The 19,479-nt window shown below is 48.1% G+C and overlaps 9 protein-coding genes across 9 annotated transcripts; 4 read left to right on the top strand and 5 right to left on the bottom strand.

The window, feature by feature from the left end:
• Window positions 1-519: 519 nt before the first annotated feature.
• Window positions 520-1,664, bottom strand: F5B22DRAFT_136480 (stress responsive A/B barrel domain-containing protein). Its single transcript, XM_047969003.1, has 4 exons — window positions 1,613-1,664; window positions 1,007-1,216; window positions 838-948; window positions 520-774 (listed from the first exon to the last, which is right to left on the bottom strand). Exons 2-4 carry the CDS (start codon window positions 1,070-1,072, stop codon window positions 619-621), a joined length of 333 nt encoding a protein of 110 aa, XP_047831001.1. The 5' UTR covers window positions 1,073-1,216; window positions 1,613-1,664; the 3' UTR covers window positions 520-618.
• Window positions 1,665-2,976: 1,312 nt separating this feature from the next.
• On the top strand, window positions 2,977-4,819 carry F5B22DRAFT_646242 (S-adenosyl-L-methionine-dependent methyltransferase; the record flags this gene model as incomplete). Its single annotated transcript, XM_047978704.1, has 10 exons — window positions 2,977-3,168; window positions 3,253-3,314; window positions 3,389-3,471; window positions 3,541-3,563; window positions 3,625-3,643; window positions 3,723-3,842; window positions 3,902-3,962; window positions 4,036-4,232; window positions 4,357-4,491; window positions 4,593-4,819. 10 exons carry the CDS (start codon window positions 2,977-2,979, stop codon window positions 4,817-4,819), a joined length of 1,119 nt encoding a protein of 372 aa, XP_047831000.1.
• Window positions 4,820-6,092: 1,273 nt separating this feature from the next.
• On the bottom strand, window positions 6,093-8,581 carry F5B22DRAFT_136375 (duf580 domain-containing protein). The gene is made up of 8 exons (XM_047969002.1): window positions 8,211-8,581; window positions 8,087-8,144; window positions 7,848-8,018; window positions 7,679-7,794; window positions 7,362-7,625; window positions 6,721-7,215; window positions 6,603-6,648; window positions 6,093-6,547 (listed from the first exon to the last, which is right to left on the bottom strand). The coding sequence occupies exons 1-8, from the start codon at window positions 8,436-8,438 to the stop codon at window positions 6,357-6,359; spliced, it is 1,569 nt and encodes a 522-aa protein (XP_047830999.1). The 5' UTR covers window positions 8,439-8,581; the 3' UTR covers window positions 6,093-6,356.
• A 174-nt stretch (window positions 8,582-8,755) lies between these two features.
• On the bottom strand, window positions 8,756-10,709 carry F5B22DRAFT_605402 (major facilitator superfamily domain-containing protein). The gene is made up of 3 exons (XM_047974845.1): window positions 10,359-10,709; window positions 10,034-10,280; window positions 8,756-9,976 (listed from the first exon to the last, which is right to left on the bottom strand). Exons 1-3 carry the CDS (start codon window positions 10,657-10,659, stop codon window positions 9,067-9,069), a joined length of 1,458 nt encoding a protein of 485 aa, XP_047830998.1. The 5' UTR covers window positions 10,660-10,709; the 3' UTR covers window positions 8,756-9,066.
• A 201-nt stretch (window positions 10,710-10,910) lies between these two features.
• On the top strand, window positions 10,911-12,512 carry F5B22DRAFT_136339 (uncharacterized protein). Its single transcript, XM_047969000.1, has one exon. It carries the CDS (start codon window positions 11,296-11,298, stop codon window positions 12,295-12,297), a length of 1,002 nt encoding a protein of 333 aa, XP_047830997.1. The 5' UTR covers window positions 10,911-11,295; the 3' UTR covers window positions 12,298-12,512.
• F5B22DRAFT_136346 (uncharacterized protein) lies at window positions 12,484-13,531 on the bottom strand. The gene is made up of 3 exons (XM_047969001.1): window positions 13,346-13,531; window positions 13,201-13,237; window positions 12,484-13,110 (listed from the first exon to the last, which is right to left on the bottom strand). The coding sequence occupies exon 3, from the start codon at window positions 13,027-13,029 to the stop codon at window positions 12,670-12,672; it is 360 nt and encodes a 119-aa protein (XP_047830996.1). The 5' UTR covers window positions 13,030-13,110; window positions 13,201-13,237; window positions 13,346-13,531; the 3' UTR covers window positions 12,484-12,669.
• A 202-nt stretch (window positions 13,532-13,733) lies between these two features.
• Window positions 13,734-14,759, top strand: F5B22DRAFT_636129 (uncharacterized protein; the record flags this gene model as incomplete). Its single annotated transcript, XM_047977246.1, has 2 exons — window positions 13,734-13,751; window positions 13,917-14,759. The coding sequence occupies 2 exons, from the start codon at window positions 13,734-13,736 to the stop codon at window positions 14,757-14,759; spliced, it is 861 nt and encodes a 286-aa protein (XP_047830995.1).
• A 685-nt stretch (window positions 14,760-15,444) lies between these two features.
• F5B22DRAFT_646236 (uncharacterized protein) lies at window positions 15,445-16,727 on the bottom strand (the record flags this gene model as incomplete). Its single annotated transcript, XM_047978703.1, has 4 exons — window positions 15,445-15,991; window positions 16,113-16,152; window positions 16,211-16,330; window positions 16,469-16,727. The coding sequence occupies 4 exons, from the start codon at window positions 16,725-16,727 to the stop codon at window positions 15,445-15,447; spliced, it is 966 nt and encodes a 321-aa protein (XP_047830994.1).
• Window positions 16,728-17,575: 848 nt separating this feature from the next.
• On the top strand, window positions 17,576-19,479 carry F5B22DRAFT_655207 (uncharacterized protein; the record flags this gene model as incomplete). The annotated part of the gene is made up of 2 exons (XM_047979868.1): window positions 17,576-19,179; window positions 19,232-19,479. The coding sequence occupies exons 1-2, from the start codon at window positions 18,168-18,170 to the stop codon at window positions 19,477-19,479; spliced, it is 1,260 nt and encodes a 419-aa protein (XP_047830993.1). The 5' UTR covers window positions 17,576-18,167.

Below are 19,479 nucleotides of genomic sequence, written 5' to 3'. Positions count from 1 at the left end.
TCTACCTATTAGTAGAGTCCCTATGACAGCAGGGGTATCCTACCTATCTATCACATGAATGCCTACCTACCTACTATGTAAGATATCATCACATTTAGGCTACATCTTTGCTGTCTACTTACACTACCTACTAAGACTGCCTAGCACCTCTATAAAACACTTTACTCGGTCCCTACCTAGTACTCCATGCTTTCAAGGTTCTTTTGGAGAAGTTGAATTGCAGGCTTCCAAGATACATAGTAGCTAGGTACTGAGCAGTGAGCACTACCTATCTTAGGTACCCTGATGTCGAGCGGGGAATGACGTAGGTACGATAGGCAGACTCGATACTGGCAGTGTGCTGAAACCCAGTGGAGGGGTCCCCGTAGGGAATAATAGCTGTAGTGCGGGGTTGCCGGGGCAGATCTCTCCTCATACACATCTGACGCCCTCTTCCCCCTTTTCCCTCTTACAATAAGGTGATGATGGTGCGAGAACATGGATCGATCATGTCCTTGAGTGCGTTGATGGGGACGTTGTACTTGTTCTATTATAGGACATACTGCCTACTTAGGTATCTGTATATCTATCGTCGAGAGCATCCAACACTAGGTAATCGCGGATATATCTGCCACGTATCTAAAACTCACCAGGTGTAAAGTCTACTACCTGGATCTTCTCGACTCTATTCACCACGCTCAGGACGAACTCGCGATGTGCCGGGTCGCTTTCCAGATAGTACTTTCTATCCTCCTCGTTTTCGAACTTGGCGACAAGACAATGCGTGATTCCATCCTGCAATTTTTACCCGCTGTTAAGATCTGCATCTCGCGTTAAATTAGGTACAGACACACGTACCTGACGATTTCCGATGCTATTTTCCTTGCCACACCCCAATATCTTCACATATGTTGCTTTGGTGGTAGGGTGAATACATTTCTCGCCAAGGTGGAGTCCTATATCGCACGTCTATGAATATACTGTCAGCTGAGCGGTGCCTCAGAAATAGGCGGTATATTGTACTCACGGTTTTTATATCCTCCGCAGAGACAGTTGCCTTGAATGCAAACATTACAATGTGATAGATCGCCATTTTGGTTAACAGCGAGCAAATGAACTTGGGATTACTTGAATCGACACGTGGGAGACTCCGATATTAAGGGGAATAGCTCTTTTATGGTCAATCACAAACCCCAAAGGTAAACTTCGCCGATGCACAGCATTTGCTGTCTTATCTCTGCAGTTAATAAGCACTCGTTCGTATACACCCTCGTAGAACTAATTAGGAGTCCAAGATGATGCAAGTGCTCGTCAAGCTTTGTACTAAGATGTGGGATCGCATTTTAGTTTCACAAAGCTTTGTGCCCTGAGGAAGAAGATCCGCCCAATTCCCAACCGTCTAAGGGGTTTCTCATAGTTAGGCCCCCTTTTTGTATTTTGACTTTTCGAATGACGTGGACAAATAACGGGGGGTCTGGCAAGGATGATAAAAGTTCAAGAAAGCATATGGTAAACTGATAGCAAAGTAAGGGGACGCGATATCACGAGTACATTACTGCTCGGCCCTTGCAATCAAGCAGCCCCTCGGGATTGAAGAATGGTACCGAGGAAAGTTTGATAGCAGATGACATACCAAACCTTAGCCGATCATAGGCCGAAATCACCATTGAAACACTCTTAACGTGATATTTCTTGGGAAAGGGCTGTCGAAATCCATTGTTATGTGCGATTGCGTGGTCAAGGATACCTGATCTCATGTGTAGAGTGGCTCTTAACAGACCTCTTTAAATATGCCCCGATCTCCTACGAGTGAGATAGTAGGTAAGTAATCATCGACCCAACCCGGGACGCTTACAGCCAGGCGCAACCATTCATTCATGAATCATGGGCTACAACTGACGATGAGCACAAAAGAGGCCTTGAACATGCTGCTTTCCCAAGATGAGGCTGAAGGTTGACCTGCTCTGCGTACTACACATAGAAGAAGATATTTACTAGGTAGGGAACGTTCCCAAGTGAAGAGACATGAGACATGGCATACTATGTACTACTTTTCCAAATCTACGAAAAGTCACATTGTACCAAACCCAGAAAGGCTTCATCACAGGCTTGGCCTTAAAGGTCCAGTGGGGTCCTTCTGGGCCCTGGTTCCAGTTCCTGGGCCTTGGGACATTCGGAGGTGGACGAGGTGGGGTTGGATGCGAACACCCCCAACTAACTGGAGAGGCATCCTTCCTTCTCCAGCGCTAACAGGCCACCAGTCAGGCTGGTGTGAGCTTCGACTGCGCGAGCCAGCAACTAGTGTCGAGATGGACTTAGATCTAGATAAAAGTCGATGTCGGCACGCTTTCGTCCAATTATGCCCGGGCATGTGTATGCATGGCGCATCGAGCAGCTGACGAACAGGCTTACTAAATACATACCTATACCAAGCAAGGCAGTGGTAAAGAGGCCGGTGATGTTTTCCCTAAATTAGCTCATGGGCTTGGATAATTAATTATGCCACCTCTCTCCGTCCAGGGCTTCGTGATTATCCAATTGATATCATCCATTCCACAGATCCCTGGTCTTTGCATCGGTGTGATCTGCTATGTCTGAGGAGATTCCTTGTTAGATTCTACTCTTCTTTGCTTCTTGTTGGATAGAGTGTTAGACCTATCGCAATTACTACTCCGCTCGGTCAGCGCGCGTCAGCGTTTTTTTTTCTCGCCGATCGGCCCACGTGGCCGCCTGTCCATGATTACTTAGACATCTGGATAATCTCTCGGCAGCCGGATCTTTGGTTGTGCAAGACCAGGGTCGGGACCACGATACCGACAGGGAGGGTCACGGACAGGGCCGAGTAACGGGCCGGATTGCGATTCCATTTTCCAGAGGAGTTTGGGTCTTTTCCGGATACTACATACCGGTGCGACGTGAACGGCACGACATACCTTCGGTGGTTCGACCTCGTAACATCCAGGAAGCATCACCTGATTGCCATCACCATAAGACAAGATGTCTTCTTCGTCGCATCCAGACCAACGGCGCACCCCTGAGCCCAAAGTCGAACATCCGGACCGATCGGAGCCAATGGGTTCCTCTTCGTCTTACGAACACCTGCCGTGTCTCCGCCAGGTCCCGAGCACAGCACCAAGTGACACGCCGAGCTCGTTACTATCACTTGGCGAGTTCTCTACTGGACTAAGCGTACGTGCGCTTCTTTAAATATTAGCTACTAGTTTCCGCCTTTCATGTGTTTTATGCTCGGGGCTAATCAATGTACATTTGCAGGTTGACAATGATGAGTTCAGCGATAGAGATGCCGACTCAGCTGTTTTCGATGTCAACGTCGCGTAAGTAAAATTTATCCCGTGATAAGTTATATGATCGAGTTTATGCGTGGGCTTACTTAATTTGACTTGCATAGACAGTCAAGCATGTCCGCAACATCTAGCATCTATAATTTCGTACACGCGCATGGACGGACATATCATCGGTATAAACAAGGAAGTGAGTCCGCCCTTATATTCATACTGGCTATATTTAATCCTGTTCAAGCTAACGGCCTTTCATGTACAGAATACTGGATGCCTAATGATGAAGTGAGTATCATGCCAGCAAACTAGGCTATGTTATTTCATGCTCATCATCAACTCAATGTAGAGGGAACAAGAGCGTTTAGGTAGGAAGCACCCCCTCAAACCCCATCTAACTCCTGCATACCTCTAGCCTATAGCCAAATAATTAATGTGACCTGATAGACTTGCAGCATATAATATGTCTTAAAGTATTCAACGACAGATTAGCTCTGGCCCCTATACAGAACCCGCCGAGAGTATTAGATTTCGGCACGGGCACGGGCACATGGGCGATAGAGTTTGGTGTGTTGATCCCGCCTTGGTACAGTCATAGGGAACTTAATTTGACTGACTGACAATAGCTTTACAACACCCGGAATCCGATGTACTCGGCACAGATCTCAGCCCCATACAACCAGAATAGTGAGTTGATCCCCCATCGATTGAGACGTTTCGGAAAGAATAGGGAGAGGCAAGTTCTAATTGGCGGCTGTAGCGTACCCCCGAATTGCCGGTTTGAAATAGACGATATAGAAGATGATTGGATGTTTTCGTCGAAGTTTGACTATATACATGGACGTCACATGGTTGGGTCTATCAGCAATTTCCCTAAGCTCTTCACAGCCATCTATGAGAATCTAAATCCCGGCGGCTGGGTAGAGATGCAGGACTACTACGTGAAGTTACAAGCCAGTAAGCAGATTTCAGCCGCCACTTCCTTCTCGCCGGGGCTGTCCTTCTGGGTAGAGCAGTGCTTGAAATCCCATCATACCCCCCACGCTGCATCATGGGCGATGACTGACCATGACTATCCTAGTCGACGGGACGCTCGACGGGACGGCCTTGCAGCGCTGGAATAACATGTTAAATCATGCGTTGACCTTCACAGGCCGCAGCGGGCTTAACGGGATCAAATACAAGCGGTGGTTGCGCGAGGCCCATTTCGAGGAGAGTACGTAGTACTTATAAATCTCCCGGTCTCACTCATACCCTTTCATCCCAGCCAGGCTTTTTGAAAATGCGATCACTAACTCGAAACGTTCACACGCGCAGTACGGGAGGAAGTCTTCGCCGTGCCGGGAAACCCGTGGCCCAAAGGTGCCGACCAGAAACAGCTAGGAGCGATGCAGATGGAGAATATCCTCGAGGGGATCCACGGGATGAGCATTACGCTGTTTACGAAGTTCCTGAACATGAGTATAGAGGCCGTCGAGGCACTTCTTGTTGAAGTGCGCAAGGACTTGACGAATCGGAATATACACTTTTATTATCCCATGTGAGTTGTTTCTACCTTGACCTACGGAAGTCGAGGTACCTAGTCGTCTGTTTGGCACAGGATACCTAAGAAAAGCTAACGACGGGCTTGTAGAATGTCGGTTTATGCTAGAAAGCCCTTGGCTAGATAGAGCAATGAATACATATGCATGATCAAGACTTTTTCACATGCCAAACAAGTAGCTGTGGTTCACGCAGTATGCCATGTTTTTTTAACCTTGGTATTGTACCAGTCGGTGGGAGGCTTCGGTCACCAAAACAATTTGCTATTAAACCCCAACCACTTCACACCACTGGCGTAGCCTTCAAACGACAGCACAAAGATACTACGTTGCATCCGGCCGACTTGCTAACTCCCATTACCGGTACATCGTCACCACAGCTGACCATTCGCCAGCGGACCTAAAAATAGAAAAAGCAGCAACACCTTCTACATTGTAAGTATACCTAGCAAGCCAGCCAAAAGACCCCGCCACCCACCCATACATACGAGTACAGTACCTAGGTACATAGTAAGGCGATCGATATAGTAGGTATCATTCTCCACCATTACGAAACAGAGCAACAGCGTTGATCCCCGATGCTCCCCTGCACGATAACCCGCCACCCACGCTGTCGGAACGAACTCTACTTACTTACATGATACCTACCTATGTACAGCAACTGATGCATTCATTCGTATCCGCACAGCCCGACCAGGCCCGACGCTGTCCGATATATCTTGTGCGCAGTAGTATTTACACCTTCATTAATCTCGGCCCGAGAGTATATATATGGAACAAACGTACGTGGAGAGTATTTTCGTATGAAACATTTCAATACGGAGTACATATAAGTATGTACTGTAGATAACAAGACCGGGGGGGTAGGAGTATGTAGGTAAATGAGAGGAGCGCTCGAAACAGAAACGGGGACAATACCGGTAGTTGTACTTAGGAAATAGTTGTGAATCTCGCGCTTTCCCTCTACTGCAGTCGCTCCTATCGCTTACGGAGGAACGGGTACCTAAGATCATATTAGGGGAAAAAAAAAGAGGCTTTGATAGACAGATAAACCTGGAACGTATAGTGGCTGCAGTCGTGGTCAAACCTGTGATTCGAGAAGGCCTATGACCAGCAACATCACCGTTGCTCTATCTATCTATCAATCAATCAGCTACTAAACCGCCATTCCGCCAAATGCGGCAGAGAGTGGAAGGGCTCAGCGTCACATAGCACGTCGGTATTGGCATTATCTGGGCGAAAGCACGTGCTGATGGAATGATGAGTTGGATGACCTCCATCAATGTCACTAGGACCAAGCCGACGAGCCAAAAAAAAAAAAAAAACCTCAACTAGAACAACCGAGTACGAATTGGAAACACAGAAATCTCGATGGTAACACTACTCATTACAAGGTACTATGTCGTAAAAGCCAATCCTCGAGAGAAGTATTTCCCAAACACAACGCAACGCAAGACCCCACGAACTCCCATTTTCGATTAGACATTAATTTTTCCTCGGCACTTATCCGCGCTATCACGATGGAGTGCATAACTACTACTTAGGCATGAATAGCCGTCTGCACATGTGGATACACGCGGACCATGGCGTCGTATAGTTCCGGGTGATTCTGGTGCAACTTGGCTGGTTCCCAGGCCGCAGCTACGAAGATGGTGTCGATTCCACTGCTCAGAGGTGTGGTGAATACGTTACAAATCTGCAGACCAATGAGGAATGCGAATGCGTCGACCACTATGAGAGAAAAGGATCAGTATATTTCTGACGAGGCGCCATGTTGTCTGCCTACCTGGTGTGTAAGCGCCATTGGTATTGTACGACGGGTTAGTGAATTCCTAAAATTATAGATTGGTAAGCGTTGTCCCGCGAAATTGAACATAGAGCAAAAAAAGCGCTAGGTGGCTTACCAAATATAAATGCGCCAATAGAGCGCAAGCAAATCCAACAAACGTTGCTCCCATTGAGAACACTGGGCCGAGGAGGCATTCGTTGATAAGCGCATCAATACCGCGCTGCTTGATCATGTTCCACGTATCCTTAGCCGCAGCAATGTATGGCTTTCCGTACAGAGCAATATAAGAAAATGCATATCTGTTGAGGAACTGCACGGCCCAATCCAGAAGCGAGATCAAGCAGCCAAGGACCAGGAACGCGATTGAACCGAGAATATTGCCCTGTGCCATCTCGTTTTGACGAGCAACTGAGCAAAGCTGTCGCAAAAAGTTGATGATAGCCACTAGTAGGGAGCCCAAAGAGATAGATCCAAAAGAGTACGTGACAGATCGTTTGAAGGCTCCTCGGGTGACGCCTCTTGGTTGCTGTGAAGGGTGAAAGAAGTACCAAGACCCAAAGACACCGGATATCGTCGTATGTGTAACATTCTTGATAACCTCCGATATCCACTAAAAGCGAGAGGAATCAGTCATGAAAATCTTTGAGCGAAGCTACGAATAGTCGAGCTTTGTGCCCCAACTAAAGGCGGTATAACCATCGTACATGCCGAGAGTTATAGGACAACGGGAAGTAACAAGTGACAAGGGTAACTCACATAAGCTGCAAATGTTATGAAAACAATGAGACCCGTGACCTTCGCAGTGCTGCATCCACCGCCTCCAGCCGAACAACCGGGATTGCCTCCTTGAGGGCTGTACTTGGCATATACGGCGACCAATGTCACGGAGTAGTACGCTGCAAATGCCGTGGCAAGTATTCCAGCTAGGAAGCTCACTAAAAATACGTGACCATAGCTCTTGGATACATCAACTGCTGTCTTAAGCATGAGGGCGCTGAAAGGAATGCGAGGGATCCAGGTCTGTCTCGTGTAAGCTAAGGCTCTGATATCATTCATATAGGAGGTCAACTGACAATGAAGGCGAAGATCCAGAACGCAACGAAGATCAGAAATACGATGCCACCTGAATAGTAATGACGGTATAGCATATAGATAGCTGTGACTAGACCGAAGACGATGTTGAGAATTCCTATACCTTGTTTAGCGGGAACCTCCCGGTTTCAAATTCGAAGACATACATACCGGTGACCCAGATAAAAGCACGGGGGAAGGTTCGCGCCACAAGCACGTAGCCATAGCTGAACACGACGGCAACAGCTAATATGAAAGCGAACAGAACGATAGTATTTGTATTTAATCCAGCACGGGAATTGGAGTCATAGATACCATCGCCGTACGTGCCTTTCTCAGACGCTATTTTGGAGTTAGCATATGCCTAGTTAGGTAGGGAGTGGTGAGCTATCACATAATGGTGAACTCACCATAGCCGTGAATTGCAAGCCCGGACACGGCAACGAAGCCGATGCAGACAAGGATGAACTGAAGAGATAGACCCGTTAGTCAGTCAATCAGGAAATTCATATCAACGCAGGGTTACGATCATACAAGGATACCAGCCCAGAGATCGTTGTACTTGGGTCTCTCTAGCTTGAATGCCTGGTCGAACATGGGCTTCTCTGAGTACTGGGGTGCGGGCGCACCATATTGCTGTTGCTGTTGTTCATACTGCTGTTGCTGGCCGTATTGTTGTTGTTGTTGGTATCCATAGGGGTTCCCGCGCTCAGGATCATTATAGTAGTTAGCGGCCGCGCCGCCCTGCTGATGATTATTCATGGTGAAGAGACTCGATACTGCAAAGAATAGTGCTTATGAGATGCAGCTTGACTCAGGTATTCGGCGACGAGGACTGTCTCGTACCGAGGCGACATCCGTTTGAATGCTCGATGTTTTGATGAAGCGACGATATTTCAACGGAGATGCGTGGAATGCGGGTTATGATAATAATGATGGCATAGCTCTATGCATTACTGCCGGTAGCCGCTTCCACTAGGCCCAGATAGGGAAAGAGGGGTCGAGAGTTACACAGTAAATCTGGTGCGTCTTTCCCCGATCGGAATAGCGCGTGAGCTATCGACCCATAACGTCACCAACTAATCTTCTGTTGCGCCAGCGAGCCAACGGAAAATCGGCAACAGGAGAAAGAGGAATTTTTCGACCTGAGCTGGGCATCTAAAGGCTAATTTCAGATCGTACGCTACTGTCTGCAGGTGTGCGGTGTGCGGTGGGCAGGTCTGCTCGTCTGCCTCTGATGGACAAACCTAGAATGGCCCAAGATGATGCAGGTACTAAGACTGTTGATCTCACTCTGGTTTGTGAGCTTCAAATTACTTTTATCATTCTACTTCAAGACTAACTAACGTAGAAGACCCGCGCGTATCAAATTAGATAATCATCTCTTTCATCACGCCTTGATGTTCCAAAAGACACCCCATGCCGCAAGGTATATGAGCGATGACACGATGTATGGGCTACCATACAGAGAACTTTGGATACCTTTGTACCACAATGCGGCCATCAAAGGAGCTCCTATGAGTGATCCGAGGGTTTTCACCATCATGATAATGGAGAAGATGTGACTCTGTGGGTTGCTCGTCTCAGCCTCGCTGCTTGATTCACACGCCCACATATTCGGTGAGTTTGCAAGGGAGAGAGTGAAAATTGAGAGCGGTACGCCCAGTGCATATACTACAAGACTGGGCACTAGCTCCCATATGAAGCTTGACAACCCAATGGCAAGCGCACCTAATACGGAGGATACTAGACAGAATCGTGTGTAACGGATGTTGGCGCTATCCGAGAGTGACTGAGATGCGTTTCCATGAGCGGTGAGGAAGACCGGAACCACGAATGTTAGCAGGACGAAGTTCACAACAGCTTTTGCCGACAGTAAATATCCTGCCGATGCGAATGTCCAGTGATAGCGCTTCGAAATGTACTGGGCTAGGAGTTTCGTGTCTGCACTCGCTAGACTAGTGAGGAACATTGACAAAAGCAGCAGCGCCAATTGGAAGTTTCCTACAGCGGAGATGAGGAAATGTACACGGTCAACAACGGAGGCTACAAGCGATGTGCGGGAAGCCTGGGCTTTTAATGTAGGCGAAGAAATCAATGGACGTCGCGCTTCATTCGGCTCATCTGGGGGTTTGTCCTCGACTGGCAATAGCAGCACAGTCGGGAGGGCTAGCAAAAGAAAGACGGTCCCTAGCCAGAATGGAAGAGACAGTTTTATTGTCATGGCAGCTGCCGCTATGGCAGGGCTCAGAAAGCCGACAACAGAGGTCAAGGCCGTCATTCTACTGAAGTATATCGCACTGCACAGTAGAGAAGACGTTAGTAAACGATCGGTGATGTCTGATTGGGTGTCTGACCGAGTAATGCCATCATCCGTCAGCTTAGCTGCGAGCCCATATATGAGAGAGTTAAAAACTGTATCACCACCAAGCACGGAGAGAGAGGCACCAGCAATGGCAGCTCGTGGCGGAAGATAATCTTCAAAGTAGGATATGCTGAGAGTCCAGAACAGCATGAACAACCGAGGGACCAGGTTGAGCAATAAGATTCTGCTCCGACCATATTTTTCAGATAGAAAAGTGAGCGGTATGGTCATCACAAAGTCTTCCTCATATATGAATATTAGCGCGGCACGGTTCAATTCGAGGAGGTTAGTATGTATCCTATGCTCGTGTCACTTACCGCCAACGACCCAGAGCGTCTCAAAGGACCCCATAATCCATGCCAAGTCCTGCTGCACGCTATCTACCTTGCACAGCTGTTCATCTACATCGTGATCGGCATCGTAGTACGCCCGACAGAGACGTCGCTCAAGGAGCCGGTTTAGCGGAATGTTAGAGATACCATTGGTGAGATTAACTAGGAGCAAGAGAAAAAGAACAAGCCATATCGCGTAACGCCTACTCAGCCTGGGATCTCTGTTCGGGGCGAGGGTATGAGAATCATAGAGGTCCGAGTCTTGAGTTCTATTGTCTTGATCCATTCTAAAGTGCGTGCGACATGGCTCTGGCGCGGCCCAGATATCAATTGTACATGTGAGAGTTGAAGCTCAGATGTCAGATGGAGGCATTGGGGTTCACAAGGTGCCTTGGTAATCCAATAACCGCGGAAGTAGCATAACATTGGGTACATGACTAATACAAGACCTGGGTAACCCCGACCCGATGACAACCCGCGGCCAAGACAACCTGAGCACTATGCAGGTACTTTGGCCCAGCAAGTCTAACCCAACCTGAGACTTTTGGGCTTCTTTAATGAAAAGGTTGCTGGTTGTATATTACTGCTAGAAGATATCAGTTCTAAGAACTTTTAAATATATATATGTATATAAATCGTAGAGCTACAAGACGCTTACAGTTGAACTCTTCTCAGCTTAACTCAACAGCTCCAGAATGGCCATTCAGGGTTTAGGCTTGGCTTACAGGGTCTAGAGCCGCATGTCAGCGCACCGACGGCCTGATGCCCCCGCCTAAGCACCCCAAATCCGAGTGCCAGTGAACCTCCAACTTCAAAAGGGAGGCAGACACGCAATAATAAGTATCCTTGCCACTCTTGCTTGACATCAAACTCATATCGTGTGGAAATACGAAAGCCGAGGTTCAAGTCGCCAGCAACAACCATGCCGAAAATTGACATCTGCGAGGATGAGGAGCTGGGCGTGTTGGAAGACAAGACGGAGCTTCTAATCCTCCGCTCAAAGAGGACAGAACGTGCGCGGAAGAAGCAAACGAAGAAGGCCGCGAGGGTGAAAGGCGCTCCTCAGGATTTTCTTAGCTTACTTCCCTATGAAATTATCATCGAGATATTAATCCTTCTGAGGCCGAGCGACCTATTCCTCCTTCAACAGACGAGCAAGTCGTTTTATCACTTCATAGCTCAGGAAGAGGCACGGATTGCTCGGACTGTATCAGGGTGGCGTTATGCCAGTCTCCAGAAGTCCTTCCGACTGCCCGTATTGGTCGCAGATATCGACCCGGCCATCCAGAATTTGCTGCAGATTCCAGAGCGTCAGGAAATCCTGACTATCCACAAGAAACCGTACCAACATATAAAACCCCCCGAGCCCACCGAAGTGTGCACGTGCCTCACTTGCACGCTTCGATGGTCTGCGCTCGCCATCATCGTGGATTTTGCCCACTGGCAAGACAATCTCGACAAGGGTGAACCGATTCCCATGAGTCCACGGGGCAAACTTCCAGAATGGAACCAAACTATCATCTCTGCTCACGCCAACATTGTGCGGAAGGCCCTGTACAGTCCACTCTGGTATGCCCGTTTGTTAGAAGTCCACCTTAACTCGACGACGCGATCAATACGTAGGCATGTCGCGAACAAGGGAAACAAGCGGAGGAGGTTTCGGATGACCAACGAGGATGTGAATTCAGGCACCGACGCTTTTCTCGATCGCGGTGGGCCATCGTCGCTTGATTTCCCATACCATAGGGATAACTACTACCTACTTGAGACTTTCGTGCCAAATAGAAGCTGGAGCCATGACATGTACAAGTGGCTCTACGTCCCCGCCGAACAACATGACAGGGATATTGAGTTTGTTGTCATGTGGGCGGAACGGCGGAGGAGGGCTGAGCTTGAACAGAAAAGATTAGCGACAGCGACTTGAAAACTAGTCTCACGACCTGGAACAGCATGATCGTGTCGGTTTTGGGGTTATCAATTAATATCATAGTGGGTTTTATATTTGCACTATTTAGCCATCAAATGGAGGGACTTCATGTCTCAGCGCTTGTTTGGGTCAGAACACCGTTCCCAGCATAGATGGGGATTTCTACCAGATCATTCTCTTAAACACTACCAAAGAGTGGATACATCTTGATAGCTCGTAGATATAGCCACAATCAGACTCAACCATTACTGGAATCTGCTCACTTTTATGCCATGCCTGCCTTGCTGGGTGTGAGGAAGTTCTTCCCTTGAACCAATGCTCGGCCGTCAAACACCTGGCATTCGTTCCTACCCGATATCACAGATAGGGTCACAACTGCACCAGAGCCTTAAATACTATAATAGGTTCCCCCGTGGTCAATTCTCCATCATCGACGAAGAAATTGCGATAGTCTACAAGTTGGCTTTTCATATCAATCTCTAATGGCCTAGAAGCATATTCAGGGGACGTCTTCGGATAGGCGTACAACGCTGGAAAGAGGCAAAGCTTGACAAGCTTGGCCACTCTCTTCTCCTCAATCGACGGCTCATCGATATCGATCTGTGAGCTCATTTCTTGCCAAGTGTGCTGTTTCATGGTCGTGGGATCGAACTCGGCGCCCACGGCAGGGAACACGAAAGTGTAACGGGACTTCGATAGCGAGAGTTTCACTTTCAACTTTAACGCCATGATGCAAATGCGCTCAAAGAGCTCGGCATAACGAGCAAGTTGACGATTGATTGTCAGGCTACGCAATCTACGATGGCAGCACTGTAGGACGTGGCCGGATTAATATAGCTTCAGGATTTCGGCCAGGTGTGGCATAGAATACCCTAATCAGCAGATTCTGGTTGATAATACCTTTTCGGTTTTCTTTATACTATTACGACTAGTACAACTATATTTAAGATTCAGTACGTACAGTTGCGGCGCTTGCTTTTGCCGTGCCAGCCATTCCAGAAGGGTATAAATTGAATGTAATTAAGAATAAACAAGGTCTAAATACATTCGGAAGCGAACGATAACAGTGACGAGCAATCAGCTGCCGATGATCGGTGACTTTGTCGTTAGAGTTGGATGTAGCAAGATGAGTAGAAGTCGGCGGGAAAGTCACTAAGCGAATAAACGAGCAATTGCCGCCGAGATACAGGCGGGGCGGGACGGAGTAACACAAGGCGTCAGCGTCAGGACGACGGCATCTCAGTCAAAGCTGAGCGGAAAGTGCTGAGCCTGCTGACTAAAGCAAGCGAGGTAAGAAAACGTAAGACAAAGGAAGATAAAGTTGGCGAAGTCCGAAGATAGGTAAGCTAAAGAAATGGATCTCGGGGCCAACACTCACTTCGTCGGGTTTGGCCATCTTCAGATTGCTGCTTTACCTACTAAGAACCCAAGACATGACTATTTCCTTCTCTGTGCAATCCAATGAACAACAATAAGCTCCTCATCACCAATCATAACTCCCGTAACCTACATTCAGCCCAGTGACGCGTCACTCATCGCTGCATTACCAGGGTCAGCTGGTTATCGCCATCTCGCATCGCATCACAGCCTACCCCGCGAAATTGTGACACTCCAAGCGGCGAATCGGCGAATCTAAAATGGCCGGCGAAGATGCAACTCTGCACCACCCGCGCATCCTCTGCCTGCACGGCGGCGGGACTAACGCGCGCATCTTCCGCGCCCAATGCCGCGTGCTGTCGCGCACCTTGGAGCCGCACTTCCGCCTTGTCTACGCCGAGGCGCCCTACGCTTCGGCCCCGGGTCCCGACGTCGTCGCAGTGTACGCGAACGACGGCCCGTTCAAGAGGTGGTTGCGCTGGCTGCCCACGCATGAGGCCATCGACGACGAGGTCGCCGTACGCGACATCGACCGCTCCATCAAGGAGGCAATGGATGCGGATGACGCCGAGGGCGCAGATGGGCCGTGGGTGGCTTTGCTGGGTTTCAGCCAGGGCGCCAAGTTGGCCGCGAGCTTGCTCTTCCGGCAGCAGCAGCGCGCGCAACGGCGGGCGCAAGAAGGTGTGAAAGGGGCACATGTAGGGATGGGAAAGGATGGGATCTTCGATGGCTGGAGGTTCGCCGTCGTGCTTGCGGCGCGTGCGCCGCTGGTAAATCTGGAGCCTGGCATCTTCAAATCCTCGTTACTGAGCGATCCCTCGCAGACCGGGCTCAGTGGACCGCCCGATCTCATGGAGATGGCGAGCGAGAAGCATGTCTTGAAGCTTCCGTCAATTCACGTCCATGGGCTTACGGATCCGGGATTGCACCTGCATCAGGAACTGTTCGAGCAATATACAGATCCTGCATCCACGAGACTTGTGCAGTGGGACGGAGGGCATCGGGTGGTGCTGAAGACCACGGATGTCCAGCCTGTAGTTGATGCCATTCTTGCAATAGCCAAGGAGACGGACGTGCTCTAGGGGGAGTTCACTGATAAGGGGCTTATATGAGGAACGGCAGTACCAGCGATTACGATTTGAATTCTTGGCGAATAGAATAGACGGGGTTGGAGTTTTGGTAGGCTTCTTATGACACACATATGACAACCTATGAAGAGTCGAGATCGTTAGGCCTCTTACGGTCTTTGCGCTTCATCTGAATAGTTCAATTTATGACTTTTATTTCCAATGCTTTTTGATAATTATGCCATATTTACTTTGGGTCCAATGTTCTATTTTGGTGGGCGGTTGTATTTCTGAGGTTGGTTTAAGATAGACTCATTATACTTATTGAGAGAATAGTAGCATCTTCAATAAAAGTATCTCAGCTCTTAACGAGGCACATGAGAAGTCGCCTACGCGTACGTCCTTACTATCGGAGAAAAATCCCTCTATGAAGATATAGTTATACTTGCCGAGGTATTCGAGATGTAGCAGAGTGCTATTTGATGAGATTATATGCATAATATGGAAACTGGCTATATAAATATTATCATTTCGGTTTCAATTTTAAGAGTTGAATGAATTTATAGCTTTATACACAGGCTTGATACCCCAGCACGTATTACATAAGCCGAATAACCTCCAGGGTCGCAACTAGAATTGAATAGTCCATCGAGCGTGGTATTCTTCAATGGTAATTACAAACTTGTATCTCCGTCTTAATCTATCCTAGCATTGAGCAAACCTGGACAAGCCATGAATTTACTTTCAATATGCTTGGGTCTCCTTGAATTCGAGAAGGATCCCATGCTACTAACATGCGTTCCTGAACTAAAGTTCTTTTCTCACTATTGTCTCCCATGAATTGGTCTACTTTCAACGCAGGATAAATGCTGCAAAGAAAGAAGATGTGTTTTTGAGGATTCTGGATATTGGGATTCATCCTCAGGTCAGCAACTGTAAGTTGTGAATTGTTATTGGCGGCATTTACGCAGTTAGTCTCGTTAACCAGCCTTTCGAGTCCCTGAGTTGAGAGACCATGCATTGCGGTTGAAAAAGCTTTCCAATCGACTTGGTACTTCAGGTGACTCCGGCTCATATCTTCATAAAGAGCAAAACTCGGCTCAATAATCATGTGAGCTATCGAGCTAAGAAATTTATCTTTCTTATGAGGTGTACAGACGAAGGCAAAGATCTCTGCCAGCTCTAAAGTGTACGTATTGATGCGTTCTTGACGAGCGATATCATGCTGCGGATGTGTGAAAAGGGCACTATTCAAACACTAAAGTTAGTAACTGCCAAAAAGTTCAAGGACCTAGTTGAGGAGTAATCCGAAGAAGCATGGCCCAAAGTCTGCCTCGGGAGGGGATTCAGTGGCTATGGGAGACTAACTGATTGGCTTGTGCTCGCCAAATACGTCTAGCCGATCTGTCTATGGTATGAATCATTAGACTAACAGACCCTGGCATGAGCAGTTAACGCCAGCTTACCTATCCTTGGGTGGCTACAATTCGACATAGAGTCTTCGATGGTATTCAGTAGTTGTGTTATCTGTGGGGAGATACTGCAAGGTAAATCTCCAAATATGTTTTGGCAAACAAACCGCAAAACTGTTTACACGCTCAAGTTAGCAACTATTCGAAATAGTACGAATTCTTTACCTTTTTAATCCTTCTGTAAGCATTATGCAGAAGCATTGAGGTTCGAAACGTGCCTAAGGAGGAAATGAAGGACTTCGGGGAACTGACCACAAGCGACAAGTATTGCACCGTCGCTACCGGGATATCCAACGGCGGCATGAATGTCGGGGTGTGAAACAAGGAAATTTCGAAAGCGAGTAAGAACGTGCGGAAAATAATAAAGAGACTCCAGCCAACGCGCCGCAACCTCGTCGTTACTCAGTAACTTTCTTTCAATCCAATGCTCCATCCAATTTTGTGTATTTCTAAGAATCCTGTGAAAGCCTTCCCGAGCGTCGTAGGGCCTGAAGTTGGTAGAGTAGGCCATTGTGGGCAGTTCTTGTGTCCTAACCCCCTTGGCTTATTCTTCTTCAAGATCGAGTTGTGTTTTTTTGTGTTCGCAAGATGTGTCTGATCAAATGCCCAAAGCTGACAACCCCCCAGAAGATGCAGAGCTGGGGGTGTGGTATCTTTTGTACCGTAGTTACAACTATCATTAAACTGCGGTAGAAATTATTGAACAGCTGATACAAATACTTGAATACCTGGGCCAGAGTATCAGGACAAAGAAGGCTGCAAACGGAGATGGTATTTAACAAAGAATTGTGATATATGGATGCCCTTTGACTATCTAGACTAGGTGGCACAATCACCTGTATAATCATTGTGAATAACCCTTTGATCTGTTCACCATGTCATTAATCTACACCGTAGGCGGACTTCCCCATTAGAATATGTTTCTGCCATGGGGGAAATTTTGTATCCGCTATGGAGACAACAACATCACTGTGTTGGAAAAGGTAGAAGTGGTTGACCTGCATCATACACAAAGTCCTTCGTAATATAGGTAATAATACACTCTCCACAAACATACCAATGAAACCAAAATGAGTCATTCCGTCTATGCTGCCTTTGGATGTTTCATTTTTGTCCCAAAATCTTGGGATTTTATGAAGACTGGGTATCGCACGAACCTAGCTGTATTGCGGGGTCAATCCCGTGGAAGAGTTCTTGATTCCTAGACCCCCCGAACGGACTCTTCTTGAGCAGGAAAGCCAATTCTTTCAACCTTTCACACCTATTTAGACATCTACTGGAAGATCAAGTTGGAGGCCCTATATCTCCGCGGCAGTCACCTTGCATCTTGCATCTTCTAAAGCATAGAGCAGCGATCGCGTCTGTACTTTAGAAGTTGCCGAGGAAAGCCCGGGCTCATCCGACAAAGGCCATGACGCTTTCTCCGGTCGGGCTGGGACGCTTCGCTGAGTGGAAGAGCTGGTTGAGTATCAAGGCAGTATAGCATGTTGGAATTGCCAAAAGCGATTCAAACCCTCTAACACTGATCGCGTTATGAACATCGTCGCGAGAAAGTCGCAGCTATTTTTCGGCCGAACATTATTCAGCTTAATCAGCCGTTTGCAATAACACAGGCTGGTATTTTGCTTGTTCAGCGCTATGCAGAACGCTAATAAATTGCGAATAAGCGTCTTGGTGCTTGTGTTCTTTGTGATTTCAAATCGCTGTCAGGTACCTAAGTACTATTCCATAATCAATCACTATGCGCCAACCTATGACAACATCAAACGCCATCGGCTCTACGAGCTTGAGGAGTGATAAGAGGATTATAAGCTGTCTTTATCTCCTTCTAATTGCTCTCATCATTCTCAAGAACCTCGACTAGCAAGGTTGATTGAACATCAAGCCACCTCTTAAGTACTATCGTCTGCATCATTTCCATCATACTCGGCCCAACTCGTCTATCACCACGATGTCGGCGATTGCTCGGAAACCGATCCTTATCGCCGGCGCGGGAGTGTCGTCTCTCCTTCTTGCCCAAGCGCTTCGTCGAGCTTCAATTCCGGTCCGCATCTTCGAGAGAGACGCTTCCATCACATTTCGCGCGCAAGGCTACCGGCTGCGTCTTTCTACCGAGGGCTTGGATGCCATCGAGGCAGTTCTTGAGCCAGAGGCCTTCCAGAGATTCTGGGATGTCTGCGGGAAGACGGGTGGGATGGGCTTCTCCTCCATCCATGCCATAACAGGCGAGCCACTCGATGACCCATTGACCGCTGGGCAGGGTGTCGACAAAAAGCCCGAGGAAACTGGTGAATCGCGTGGGCCAAGGGAGACATTAACCTCTCGCGGTGGCAAAGTCGTGGGCATTGCGAGAGGAGAAATGCGCAAGCAGTTTATAGACGGCTTGGAACCTTATATTGAATGGAGCCACCAAGTAATAGGATATGAATCTAGCGCCTCAGGAGTCCGCGCTATCTTTGCGGACGGCTCCAAGTCGGTAGAGGGAGACATGTTAATTGGTGGAGAAGGCTTGTATTCCAGGGTAGCTGAGCAAGTTTCAGAAGGAAAATTGAAGGTGTACGATACCGGCGCAAGAGGAATACACGGGCAGGCACCTACCACAGCATTCAAGGGCTTAGGAGAAGGCGTGTTTAGAATTGTGGACGATTCTAAGCCCGACGGACGTGTATTCATTATAACGAATGTCCGGGCGGGGGATATGGATGATCCGAACATAGAATTTGGTTGGACCATGGGAGCCCAGCCAGGAGTTATTAAGCCCCCTAACGAAGACTACACGATCACGGGGGCCGTGGCAGCCGATATCGCGAAGTCGATAACGAAGGATTGGGCCCCGAAACTGAAGCCTCTATTCGACCAGATGATATCGAGCGAAGCGGCATTCTGGAAGATCACATGCTCTACCCCGTCTGGTGTCCCCGAGTGGAAGAACGACCCTCGAGTCACCGTCATTGGAGATGCAGGTATGTCACTTTATTAAATTATCGCGAGGATACGCTGCTGACCGAGAAAAAGCTCACTCCATGACTCCTGCGGGGGGCATTGGGGCAAATACTGCCGTACAAGACTCTGCTTTATTAGGAAGACTTCTTGCTGAAGCAGGCGGGTGGAGAGATGGCATAACAGCAGAATACGAGAAGCAGATGAGGGTGTACGCCAGCAAGGCTGTCGCCACTAGCTATGGATTGGCGACGCACCAGTTCGGTATCAAGATTGACGAAAATAGCACACCTAGTATCAAGAGGGGTCCAAGACCCGTGTAG

The sequence above is a fragment of the Xylaria bambusicola genome (genome assembly GCF_022495145.1).
Source record: "Xylaria bambusicola strain CBS 139988 unplaced genomic scaffold F5B22scaffold_19, whole genome shotgun sequence".
NCBI lineage: Eukaryota > Fungi > Ascomycota > Sordariomycetes > Xylariales > Xylariaceae > Xylaria > Xylaria bambusicola.
The sequence above is the reverse complement of the archived record's forward strand: the minus strand, read 5'-3'. Positions and strand labels throughout refer to the sequence as shown.

Coding starts and splice junctions, on each gene's coding strand:
- F5B22DRAFT_605402 (XM_047974845.1), bottom strand. CDS start 10,659: ATGGATCAAGACAATAGAACTCAAGACTCGGACCTCTATGATTCTCAT. Junction 10,281..10,358: donor GACGCTCTGGGTCGTTGGCG/GTAAGTGACACG, acceptor TATATGAGGAAG/ACTTTGTGATGACCATACCG. Junction 9,977..10,033: donor ACGGATGATGGCATTACTCG/GTCAGACACCCA, acceptor TCTACTGTGCAG/TGCGATATACTTCAGTAGAA.
- F5B22DRAFT_136346 (XM_047969001.1), bottom strand. CDS start 13,029: ATGGCGTTAAAGTTGAAAGTGAAACTCTCGCTATCGAAGTCCCGTTAC.
- F5B22DRAFT_136339 (XM_047969000.1), top strand. CDS start 11,296: ATGCCGAAAATTGACATCTGCGAGGATGAGGAGCTGGGCGTGTTGGAA.
- F5B22DRAFT_136480 (XM_047969003.1), bottom strand. CDS start 1,072: ATGGCGATCTATCACATTGTAATGTTTGCATTCAAGGCAACTGTCTCT. Junction 949..1,006: donor CTGCGGAGGATATAAAAACC/GTGAGTACAATA, acceptor GTATATTCATAG/ACGTGCGATATAGGACTCCA. Junction 775..837: donor ATAGCATCGGAAATCGTCAG/GTACGTGTGTCT, acceptor TAAAAATTGCAG/GATGGAATCACGCATTGTCT.
- F5B22DRAFT_136375 (XM_047969002.1), bottom strand. CDS start 8,438: ATGAATAATCATCAGCAGGGCGGCGCGGCCGCTAACTACTATAATGAT. Junction 6,649..6,720: donor TATTGGCGCATTTATATTTG/GTAAGCCACCTA, acceptor CTATAATTTTAG/GAATTCACTAACCCGTCGTA. Junction 6,548..6,602: donor CAATGGCGCTTACACACCAG/GTAGGCAGACAA, acceptor TTTCTCTCATAG/TGGTCGACGCATTCGCATTC.